Source organism: Hermetia illucens, chromosome 4 (assembly GCF_905115235.1).
Source record: "Hermetia illucens chromosome 4, iHerIll2.2.curated.20191125, whole genome shotgun sequence".
Classification (NCBI taxonomy): domain Eukaryota; kingdom Metazoa; phylum Arthropoda; class Insecta; order Diptera; family Stratiomyidae; genus Hermetia; species Hermetia illucens.
Genome location: NC_051852.1, coordinates 111,600,431 through 111,612,568, shown reverse-complemented (window position 1 = coordinate 111,612,568; position 12,138 = coordinate 111,600,431). Strand labels below are relative to the sequence as shown.

The 12,138-nt window shown below is 40.6% G+C and overlaps 1 protein-coding gene across 4 annotated transcripts in view; it reads right to left on the bottom strand.

Annotated features, from left to right (window-relative positions):
- LOC119654863 (nephrin) overlaps positions 1 to 12,138 on the bottom strand; it is a 339,369-nt gene that overhangs the window by 25,580 nt on the left and 301,651 nt on the right. For 2 of the 4 annotated variants that reach the window (XM_038060449.1, XM_038060451.1), the window contains exons 17-18: positions 8,790 to 9,113; positions 3,099 to 3,521 (exon numbers count right to left, since the gene is read on the bottom strand). In XM_038060449.1, the coding sequence (XP_037916377.1) occupies positions 3,402 to 3,521; positions 8,790 to 9,113 (444 nt within the window). In that variant the 3' untranslated portion in view covers positions 3,099 to 3,401. The remainder of the gene's footprint in view (positions 1 to 3,098; positions 3,522 to 8,789; positions 9,114 to 12,138) is intronic. The other 2 variants (XM_038060450.1, XM_038060452.1) reach the window with 2 other exon arrangements.

The window sequence follows — 12,138 nt, the reverse complement described above, 5'->3', positions numbered from 1 at the left end:
AAATATGTGGAAAGTTGGAGAAAGGTGGCAGCCAAGAAAAGGGTAGGTAGAACGTTTAAAGGTGATTATCATCTCCAAACATATGCCAACATTTTCGAGAAGTAAGAGTTCACAGGAATTCCAAAATCAAAATTCGAAGGAAAATTTTACCGCTTCGAAGTGCTCCCAGAATTAGCATTGGGAAGCTGCGCAGGACTTACTCTCAGAGACCATCTGTGGAAAAATAGCTACGTAACTATAATTTACGCGCTATATCGCAGGATGCATTTAGATCAAAGACCAAACAGACACTCAGTGCCGCAGCTTTACGGAAACAGGCTTTTGGGACATAATTGGATACCCGAAAGCAGGATTCACAGGAATGAAGGTGATAGGAACCCAAACATGCAGCTTCTATGCTCGTATGTATACCATTATAATATGTAAGTTCTTATAAACAGCGGCCGGAAAACAAATGCAACAGATGAACCAAAAAGAAACAAAGCTTCTGGAGATACCCGCAGCATCCCTGTCAAACAAAAGTCAACGCCATCATGGCATTTCCAATAATTTACTTAATGTTTTCTGGAGCAGAAACGCAGTCATTAATTGCTCATAACTGGAGTGGTGCAATCTACTTTACTGTATGTATTATATGTGACAATTTCTCCTATTTAGGGTCGAAAATCACAACCGAAAACAGCTACGATGATGAAATCCGCGCACGGTTGTTGTCAGCCAGCAGAGCCTATTTCAGCATAGGGTCAAAGCTCTTACTGTACAAGACTATGATCTTGCCAGTCCTCATGTATTCCTCGGAACCTTGGGTTCTTAGCAAGAAAAATTGCAAACTCTTGGCCGCCTTCGAGAGAAGAATCCTCCGAAGAATTTTTGGCCCCCTATATGAGGATGAACGATTCCGTAGCCTACACAATAACGAAATCTACAAGCGATGCCATGACCGTCAGTTTGTGGATAAAATCCGGCTCAATAGGTTACGGCGGGCGGGTCATTTAATGAGGATGATTCCACCCGGAAAGTCTATAAGGGCAATATCTATGGTAGAAAAAGAAGACGAGGCAGACCCTGCCTAAGATGGAGCGTAGGCCAGGACGCCAGACAGCTTTTAAGGATATCGAATTGGTAGACCTCGACACAAAACCGGGATTTCTGGAGTTCCTTATTAAGGCAGGCCTAGACTGGATACCGGTTGTTGTGCCGTGGATGATGATGATGATTGTGTGTGTGGATGGATGCTTACAAACTCGCAGAGACGGAAGCGAGTATGTTCGGTTGGCTATCTGATAACCCCAAGGTTTGCGGCGTTTTTATAACTGCATCAATAAGAATTTTGCTCGGAACACTCACGAGGAATGAGTTTACTATCGAATTAAGTATTTACGGTTAGGTGTGTAGACCGCCGGAAGGTGACAAGGTTGGGGTCGGATGATGGCCAGTAAAGAAATATTTTTATAAATCAGCAGTAGCATTAGAAAATGGCTCGAAAAGTATCGTGTCTCTTTTTTACCACAGCAGGAGGTAGTAGCAGCAGTAGGTTCTGAGAATAGGTTCGTGACCCTCCGCACTCCTCAACTTTAAAATAAATGTCAAAACTAAGACTGGCTTCGGAAAGCACTAATAGAGATCTTTCACTTGATACTCCACATGACTAATTTGGAGAAAAAATATTTACAACCCCTCCCACCCCCCTTAAATTCTTTTGTTATAACCGTTTCCGCGGAAAATGCGCGTGACAGACAGGTAGACAGCAAACCGATTTTAATAAGAGTTTGTTTTACACAAAACCTTAAAAAGTGGTCCAAAAAAATTAATTAAAGTTAGAACGGATTAGGAATTATTTAATTTGTAGCCAGCTGCTGGCGGGGAAAAGATACTCTGTTCCTGAATAATAAAACGTCATTCCTTATAAGGCAAGGATTACCTCATTTAAGACTGCTTACAAAATTCTGATCATATTATATAAAGTTACATGTATGAGACGCCTATACACAAGATCGAGGAAAGTCCATGCTATTCAGTTCATTGATGAGATTTAATTGTCCTTATACTCTTACATCAGATAATAAATAAATTCCAAGAAGGCTTTCTGCCTGCAAAAACGTTGAAAGCAATGATTTTTAATAAGAATTAAGAATGATGTGGAAATAATATTTTTAGCTTATTCGATGGTCGATCTAAAATTTACCCCATATATTTCCGTATAATCATGTATCCCGTGAAAAAGTTCAAGGTTCTATCGGTTGACGTTCGAAAAAATTACCTCTGGAGGTTCTGCGCGTGGAAGGTGATATAATTGCAATCAATTTATTTTTATGTTCTAATATTTGTGACTGAATAAGTTTTCCAGATCAATCAACCAACGGAGTTGTTTGCTTGATATAGTCGAACCACTAGAGAATTGCAGAGGTTTAATTGAAAAGCAGTATATTTCCAGATACAATAGATGAATGGAGATCTGAGTTAGATAGATATAATAGTTTTTCGTTAGTTGAAAATTAACTGATGGGGAAAATGGTGACCAACTGATCCAAAAAAAAAAAAACTATGCTATTTCAGATTTTGTTGTTATCGTAGTTTTTCCAAGCAGCCTCATTCAGAAACAGACAAGCAATACTCAATACCTTCCTCCTCTCCTTTTGCATGTTGTAGATAAGTATGTATATCTTCCTATTAAACCGGGAGTAAAATCAATATCTACGCTATTGTTGATGTTTGGTTCATTCATACTTTCATCTAATTTCAGAACGATAGATTCTATGAGCTGGGAAGCAACTACAAATTGTAGGCAGACTGTGGGTGGCGGGGCAAGCAATGGAGTTTGTTCTTTAATAAGAAAAGGCTTATGGAACCCCATTTCGGCGAAATTTCCTGAGCTTTCAGAATAATTTTTCTAATATTATCTCGTCGATATGTTCATAGTAGAAGGTCACCGATGTAAGACGAAAGATTAAAGGAATCGTTATTTGAAGGGATAAGGAACAATAATACGAATCGTCAAATACAATCCCATTTACTTGAAATATTCATGTATTGGAGAAATTGTATCAAAAAGAGATGAAAACTGTAGGCATGTTTTCAAATAGGTTGAAGTTACTTACCGAATTCTTTGGCCGTCAACACAAAAGGGATTTATTACGATTGCATACATTTCAGAATCAAAAAAAATCTAAAAATATCTGTCCTTTGATTTCGAATTTTGTTTTTCTTTTTCCAAATTTTGATTGAATAATTTCCTTTAGTACCTGTTCACTCGCTTAATTATTATCGAAATGTCTCCTTTTGCAATTAATTTTGGCATAATTACTCGTTTTTGTCACTTAAGACGTTACATTGAATGTATCCTAGGTTATGTTATGCTTCATAAATATATACTAAACACGCTTAGTATTTTTCGGCTAATGTCAGAACCTTGTGGCGTGATTTACATTTCTATCTTTAGGAATTGCTACTTCATCGTTAATTGAATTCGTATGCCCTTCTTCCGGAACTGTTTTGAGCACGCTACCGCAGGATGTCACGCTCTGTAAGTAGATGGATAAGATTGTCTTTAGGAAAGAAGATTATATAAAATAAAACCAACAGATAAAAATGCTAAATAAAAAATCACAGAAAAAAACAAATTGAAGTACTCCCAACTAAAAAAAATACTGCCCAAAGCATAAATAAATTAAGTTTCACAACTTCCCTTACTGGGATGGGCGCCAGCTAATGTACCCTCTGCAAGATAGGCATAGTGACTGCTTCCAAACACTTCTAAAGTCGATGGTAATAAACACAGCCCACGGACCAAGAAGGTAGGAAGAAGTTTATTTAACTAAACAGCATCTGTTCGCGTACCGTTCATGTTTTAGGCTTAAGCAGATCTTGTGGGAGATGAACTCAAACAATAGCGCGATGACCGTCCTTCCTGCACTGGAAAAGGGCCTAATTAGACCCCAAGCCAAAGCGGAACAACATACGATGAATTTTGCATGGCCCTCGGCTTGTTCTCTAGTATTAGGACTTCGAATATCTTAGGCACTAGAAGGAACTACAAGGATGACCCTTACCTTGAGGGCTTGGGTGGGTAAACTAACAAAGAAGGACGTTTTTTTTCGAATTACTGTCCTAAGACATAGAGTTCACTCTTAAAGCCAATGAACTGGCGATTGGAAAGGTACGGGTGTTAATTCTAGAAGAATCCTCCGGGGATGAGCTGCATCCAGGCAGGAGACAGTAGTTTTCGGTGATAGTGCAGCCACCGTGAGCTATAGTATCGCTGTGTTGAAATCAATAGTAGAAACCGACAGATGGACTAAATTGGAAGACAATGCCGTGGAACTGGATGTTGCGTACATAAGTCGCATTAGTTCCATCTCGAAACTGTCGATGATGAGGATCCCAAGGAATAAGAGGCTATAAAAAGAAGCGGAAATTCACTGGAATCCTGCTCGAGAGCCAGTACCATCCATGTTCAGAGCAAGATTTTAGAGAATAAAGAGATCAGTACTGTTGACGAGCGAGATGAAAAGGACCCCACTAAATTTCAAGCGATTGTCGAGGTTGTATCCCTTCGTTCCCTGCCTCCAAACACCCAAAGAAAGCAACAGAGGGTGAAACCTGCCGCCTTCAAGTATCATGGGTTTTGAGTTGAAGACGAGCAAGAAAACAAGAGGAGCAGATTGTAAAAGGACTGAAACCCCAAGTAACTTATGTAAACAGCAAAGCAGTAACGAACGGCCAACAAAGCATCCACTGCGGAACCCTTGCTCTGTATTTTCTAGCGTCAAAGGGTATCAGGAACAAATTTTCGAAGATGATAAGGATACCTTCTACGGACGATACCTTCTACGAGGCAGTTGAGCGGGCCCTCGAAGCCTGTTCCAGGTATGATATCAAAATCCTTGGAGATTTCAATAGTCGAGTAGGGACGGAGCCCGAATTAGAGCGATACGTCGGCTTCCATAGCTTACATAAGGACACCAATGAAAACAATTGCGGATTATTCAATTAGCAGTTAGCATTAGGAGCATCAACAAATGATCTTCACAATCACCTGAAGAGCTTTATCATAAATACTACCACAAACACACTTGGCCCCAGCCGCAAGAAAAATCGGAACGGCTGGTCTGACGATGAATGTAAGCTAGCTACGGGACGGCAGAAAGCTGCATACCGAGTAATGTTGCATTCTCAAAGAACACGTGCATGCGCAGATACCTATCACGAACTCTGTCGAACGGAGAAGCGTTTCACGCATTAACGCACCCTGGATGAAGTGGTATTCCACAACTGGTGTTTTGTTGTGATCGACGTATTAGCGTAAGTCTCGAATTTGAAATGTACCGCAACGTCGTCCGTCTGCCACTCTCTATAGTTCTGAGTATTGGCCGACTATAAAGGACAACGAACGGCGTCTTGCAATATTGGAGATGAAAATGTTGCATTGCACTGGTGGCGTGACACGTTTGAGGATGCCAAGCATCTTATTTGAATGGGTTAGGATGCAGTAAATTCGCGCGAAATTGATAAGTTTGATCTGCTATAACTTTGACACTAATAATCGGATTTTCATAAAACTAGGCGTGTGTATGAATGAGACTGTCCTATATGTCGTTGCATAGTTTTCCTAGGACGAACTTAAGGGGGGTTTTCCGTCAATTTCTAAAAGTGGCAATATACCATTAGTAAGTTTATTTGAGCAGATATCGGAATGGAACATATTTTGAGGCCTAGATTTCATCTAAGTACACCACCCTGATTTTTTTCGGATTTTTAGGTTGGGTAGTTTCCGAAAATATCTCACTTTGCAATTCACGTCAACACTTATATCAGATTCGGAAAGTACTAATTGAGACCTCATTCGATATCCCACGTGAGTATATTCGATGGTAAAAAAATGTACATCCCCCTGTAAACTGCTTGTAGATTAATGTCACTCACTGTATGTGTGGGATTTCATAGTTCCATATGTCCAACAAATTTCGTTCGGATTCGTTTGGCTGTTTTGGAGAAAAGTGCGTGTGACAGACAAAGAGACAGACAGACAGTGAGTTGATTTTAATAAGGTTTTGTTTTACATAAAACCTTAAAAACGCAGTCTGTCAACTTGAAAAGTATAGAGGGCACTCGCGTCAGCCGCGCAAGTTTTACCAACAAATCAGCAAGATGGAGTCTTATACACCTCGACCCTAATCCTGTCGAGACAAAGAGGGAAATCTACTTTGCAACAGCATGCGCATATTGGAGCGATAGGTTGAATATTTTGATGAATTGCTCAACAACCAAAATATCGGCAAGTTGGAGGTCCCTCCAACTGAAGACGACGGACAAATGCCGCCACCACCAAGCATAGAGGAAGCGCCCGCTAAAAAACCATGAGCCGGCAGGAGCCGATGGAATTACAGCCGAATAGGTTAAATATGGAGGCAACCAAATACACCAAGCGGTTCATCAACTGGTGCTCAAGGTGTGGGATAGCGAATCAATGCCTGACGGTTGACAACGAGGCATTATATGCTCCATACACAAAAACGGGATATTCCGCAGTGCAGCAATTATGGAGGTATCACGTTGCTGAATACCATCTATAAGATATTCTCCTTTATCTTGCTAGGCCGGATAGCCCCATATGACCAGAACATCATTGGTCCATATCAAAGACGCTCCATCAGATCAGATTTTCGCTCTGCGGCAAGGGATGGAAAAACTCCTGGAATATAGACACCAGTTGAATTATCTTTTCATCGACTTTAAAGCCGCCACTGTAAAACTGAACACGGCCATGAGACGAAATTGATAAGACTGACTAGGCTGCTCCACATCAACAACGGTCTAAGACAAGAGGATGCCATATAATGCGTCCTCTTTAACCTGGCCCTGGAGAAAGTGATTCCCCATGCAGGTGTCAATGCAAGAGGCATCAACCTCTTCAAGTCCACCCAACCACTGGCCTACGCTGACGATATTGACATTATAAGAAGGTCGACCCGTACAGTCTACCTTCATCCAGATCGAATAGACGACGCGAGATCTCGGGCTGCACATTAATGAAATCAAGACGAAGTATATGGTGGCAACGTCAGCGCCAAAAATAAAAGCACGAACAAAATCGAATCGCACTGGTCAAACGAAAACAATAAAAATCGGAGACTACAACTTTGAGACCGTTGAAAATTTCGCCTATCTAGGGTCGAAAATCACAACCGATAATAGTTGTGACGATGAATTCCGCGCACGGTTGTTGGCAGCCAGCAGGGCCTATTTCAGCATACAAAAACTGTTTCGGTCGAAACGTCCTACAGCTCTTACTGTACAAGACAATGATCTTGCCAGTCTAAATCTATGAGCGATACAGTCTGTTTGTGGATAAAACCCGGCTGAACAGGTTGCGATGAGCGGATTACTTAATCCATATGGATGAGGATGATCCACCACAGGAAACCTATATCTATGGTAGAAAAAGAAGACGAGGCAGACCCTGCCTGGGATGGAGCGATGGCGTTGGTCTTGAAGCCAAACAGCTTTTGGGAATATCGATTTGATGAACCTCGGGGTAAAACCGGGATATCTGGAATTCCTTATTAAGGCAGGCCTAGACGGGATACCGGTTATTGTGCCGTTTATGATGATGATGAATAACAGTTAGATTGGAAGAGCAAAATGCCATTTAAACATGAGCAATATGACATCCTCTTATGAAGACCAATTCCAGAACTCTTTTTGCCCTTTCGCAATCTGCAGCTGCTGGCAATTTGCTGTGTTGTGATTGTTGTTCACCGTATCTCTCCTAATCTAGCGGCAAATACAAGAGTGTGATCAGTGATTCCGAAAACCCTGCTTCCCTGCATCAAAAATCACTGTTTTTGAATATCATTAATAAATCAGAAGCGAAGTTTCTGCATTCGAGCTTAAGACCGTCTCTGTTGTAGTCTTTTACTAACTCGAGTTCCTACAATCAGGTCAGACAAATTCCTTTAGAAAACTGCTCAGTTCATTTTGGAATCCTCCGCCTATTAGAGTCGGTATGATTCAAGGTATTTCCAAGATAATAAAGGATACAGGTTAGGAGAATTGGAACTGAGTCGTATCCATACCTGGAAAGGTATTTTTTAAGCTTTGAGTATGCTGCACAGGGTTTCTGACTCAGAGTGCCAATCCCTGCCATGTTTTTGATAAACATCAGCAGGACGTACTCAATACGATAAGGGATAAAATTGAAAGAAGGTTGTTAACTACTAGTTAGTTACTTGGTTTTCTCTTCCACTCGGATAAGTAAAAGTTCTATGAAGTTATGGTAGGTTGTCGAATACCATACGTTGACGGGCACGGCTAATTTCCAATCTAAGGGTTTGACTGTACCTTTTCAATATGTTGTACATTCGAAATATGTAAAGAAAAAAAAAATCGATTTTTTAAAATCGTCACACTGTACCTCCACCTTAAGTTGTTCATTTGCTGAAATGTCACGCTTCTGGCGAAACTTCGTTTTTACCTTTAAAACATCCTAAATATGCATATATACTAAATTCATTTGAAATCGATATAACCTTACTCAAAGAAAAGGAATAATGAAAATTTAAATGAATTCATCTCCGATATTGTTCATATGGTGGATTTTCGAAGGAATTTAGTAACATCTAAACTCCATGTTTTACCGCTGTAAATGAATATTACCTCAAACTTAACATAAAAGGAAACATAATTGGAAAAAGGATCTAAATATTGCATATGAGTTAGCTTCAAAGAAAGATAAAGCAAAGAACTAAAATTCAAGCGAATAAAAAAGATACTTTTCTATTTCAATTTACCGTTTCTGGGAAACAAACCGGAACTGGGGCAGTAACATGTCCTCCTACTACAAGACTAGCACCGCCGCCTACAGTACCAGGCATGGGTGCCGGAACATTACCAATTCCCATCGCCGAGGATGCCGACAAGGATGCGGATGGTGGTGCATTGCTTGTTGTTGCAATTTTAGTCACTGTTGGATTTACGATGGGATTATGCGCAAATATGGGCGGCGGCGGCGGGAACGTTGCTAACTGTGATAGATGTGACATGGTAACACCGGTATTAGCATTTGTACCGTACATGGAGCTTGTAGAATACATAGGATGGTGCGCGAGGTCAATCTGTTGTCACACGAGATTCCAGGATGCAGTACGCAAGCGAAGGAGAAGAAAGAAAAGAACAATAATTTCATAAATTTGTAGACTCCAAGTTGGATCTTGAATAAAATGGAGATAAAAACTGCAGGTATAACTAAAAGATGTTTTTGCTACTTAATATCCTTTACGTTGTTACTCTGCGGGAAGACACTTGCTTATGGCTCTGTAGCTTTCATGAAATATTTGCCATTAGTGTCCTGGTAGTAATTTATTTTATGAAAGGAACTGGAACTTTATTCTGGTCCCACATTTGCATCAAATATTTACATATCTGTATAAAGGTAATTACTCTTACATTTTAGATAAGCAACGTAGAGAGCATTCTCTAACAGGCACAAAGTCAATTAGTTGATAAATTCTCGAATTCATTCCTGTAATCAAACCTACATATCTTCAGAGTAATGCAAGTTTAGAACGTAGAACTTAACTGCAGATGGTCTTGATTTTATAATATTCTAGGGAAGCACCCGCTTTTCACTACGAACTCGGAACATGCTATCATGGAAGGTGCATTTGAAACTACAAAGGCTGCAGGCATTGCAGATCAAAGTATGATACGAACATTGCCTGATTCGGCAGTAACTTTCATGAATGCACCCTTGTAGTTGGAAAATGAACCATGGTCCTAGTAATAGTACCTTGTAGATCCTTGGCTCTAACGACGTTATCAGTTAAAGGAATCATAAAATGGAATTAGCAAGATTAGCCCAGAAGCACATGTGTTGAACCTGAAATAGAAATACTATGAAATCCCCTGGACACTATTGTCCATGAATCTCGTAAGAGGAATAAGCAAGCTTACACGATGCTCAGCACTCCCAGTATTTAATCGACTATTTGTTTCCCAGCCGTTCATCAGAAAAGTAAATCTTGAAGTTCCAGATTATGTAACCTGATACGAATTGGCTTACCTATTCATATTTATAAGGTCTATTAAATACATATGGAAAACATTGCAATTTTACTTTTCTTTGGCTACAAATGCACTGAAATAAAAACCGTCGAAAACATTGTTACCGGCATTCTGTCACCTCATTATACCAGAGTGACATATCGTGGAAACGGCTTCCAGGTCAACAATAAAACTGTCTCGATAATAATTTTAGCAGGGTGTCAAATACATTCAAAGCTATGACACCATTAAGTTAACAGGGTAGGTTCACTTGAGATGGACTGCGGACCAGCGCCTGATCGCGGGTCTGAACACAAACTCCCATATGGCCTTATGTCAACCCATGCATGACCTTCCTATTTGGATACACAGCTACGAGGAATACTTACAGCAACTGCACTTTCCAGCAAAGATAGCAGCTTGCAACTGGGACCAATAATATAATGACACAATAAAAAAGCAACAACAAAAATTACGACGATACAACGAGCAATGACCGCAACTCGACGATACACCACGTTCGCTGCTTCTTGTATTTAAAATGAGGAATTCTACTATAAATTCCTCTGGAAGAAGCACAAACCTATTACTGAGGAGATATAGAGGGGCAAAAGGTAATAGCCCTCGCGGTCAAAAAGGGGAGACACCATCGTGCTCGAAATCGGAATCTCGGAACTGCGTCTTCGAGGAAAAGATTGACGAATCACCAACCGGGCGGAAACGCAAATGATCTCACCGGAGAGGAAGGATTTCATTCGAAAGACAAAGGCACCGGAATGAAAGGTTGTGAGGAAGTCCGGGCGCTCTTCCGGAAAACGAACGGTGCTGCGAAACATCAAACATCAACAAAAGATGGAAGAACTTCTGGATTTTATCACAAACCATCGAAATTCCTGGAAGACCGCAAAACAAGAGCTGAGGAAAAAGCAAACTGCCAGCGCGGCCCCTAGTTGCGAAAAACGCGATACCCTAAGCTCATGAGAGAGAAAACAGACAACTGATAAACGAATGGGAAAGAAAAACAGCGTTAATATGCCGTTATTGATGATGTAAAAGTGGAAGTGAAAGCCAATAAATCAATCAGCGTAGAAAAGAAACGAAGATACAAGAACAACAACGTAATTTAGATATCGACAACAGTAATCCCACTGTAGCAAAGTTAAGGTCAACTATGATGACAACACCAGCCAAACCATGGCCAGAGACCTTTATTATCAAACCGAAGGAAGCCAATCGTTTGCGGAAGTTTTTCGACAAATTTGCGACAACGCCAAACCAGAAGACGCAAGGGCAAACGTCAGATCTATCAGGCGAAACCGTCCGCATACTTGTCGAACTTCTATCAAAGACTGATAAGAAAGATACATTCTGCGAGATAGTCCAAAGCATTCTAGGTTGAAAAGTATTGGCTTTCAATCTAGAACCTAGGTATACCTTTGAACTAAGGAATCAAGACAATCTCGCGAAGGAAGAGGGGCCAGAGGAGGAGAAGTGTTTGCTTTCATGAAAATATGACAAGGTGGAGCACCATAATTCACATCCACTCTATCGAGCGAGGAGTTCACTATCATTATATGCCGATATATTTCGTATTGCTATCATCTGCAAGAAAGGTATGACTTACAGGGGTGGGACCATAGCCGCAAAAATTGCTTCGTCTGCGTTCGTTGTGTCGAAGTGACTTTTTCAACGTTTACCTCACTCCAAACGAATCAAAGTCGTCTTTTGGAATTGGTTCGGTGCCTTAGAAGACACGATTTGTAACACAAAAAGTAGAGTTCTGGTTGGAGCAGACTTAAACGCTAGAGTTCTCGAATAGGACACGGCTCAACCAGATTCTTGGGGGACACAAATTTTGGAGATAAATCCAGGACGGGACTTAATATGTCCTAAATATTAATAGCACTCCGATGTTCCAACCCCTGGTTCCGCGAAGCTACTACTACTGATATAATTTTTGCTATGGAGCCTTTAGAGTCACGGTGAACCGATGTAGGATACTGGAAGATTTTAGGGCCACCAGTACATATTCTTCGAAATGACAAACGGCTCCTCACATTGTTCTGAAGCCCGACAAATGACTACCAAGTGAAACAT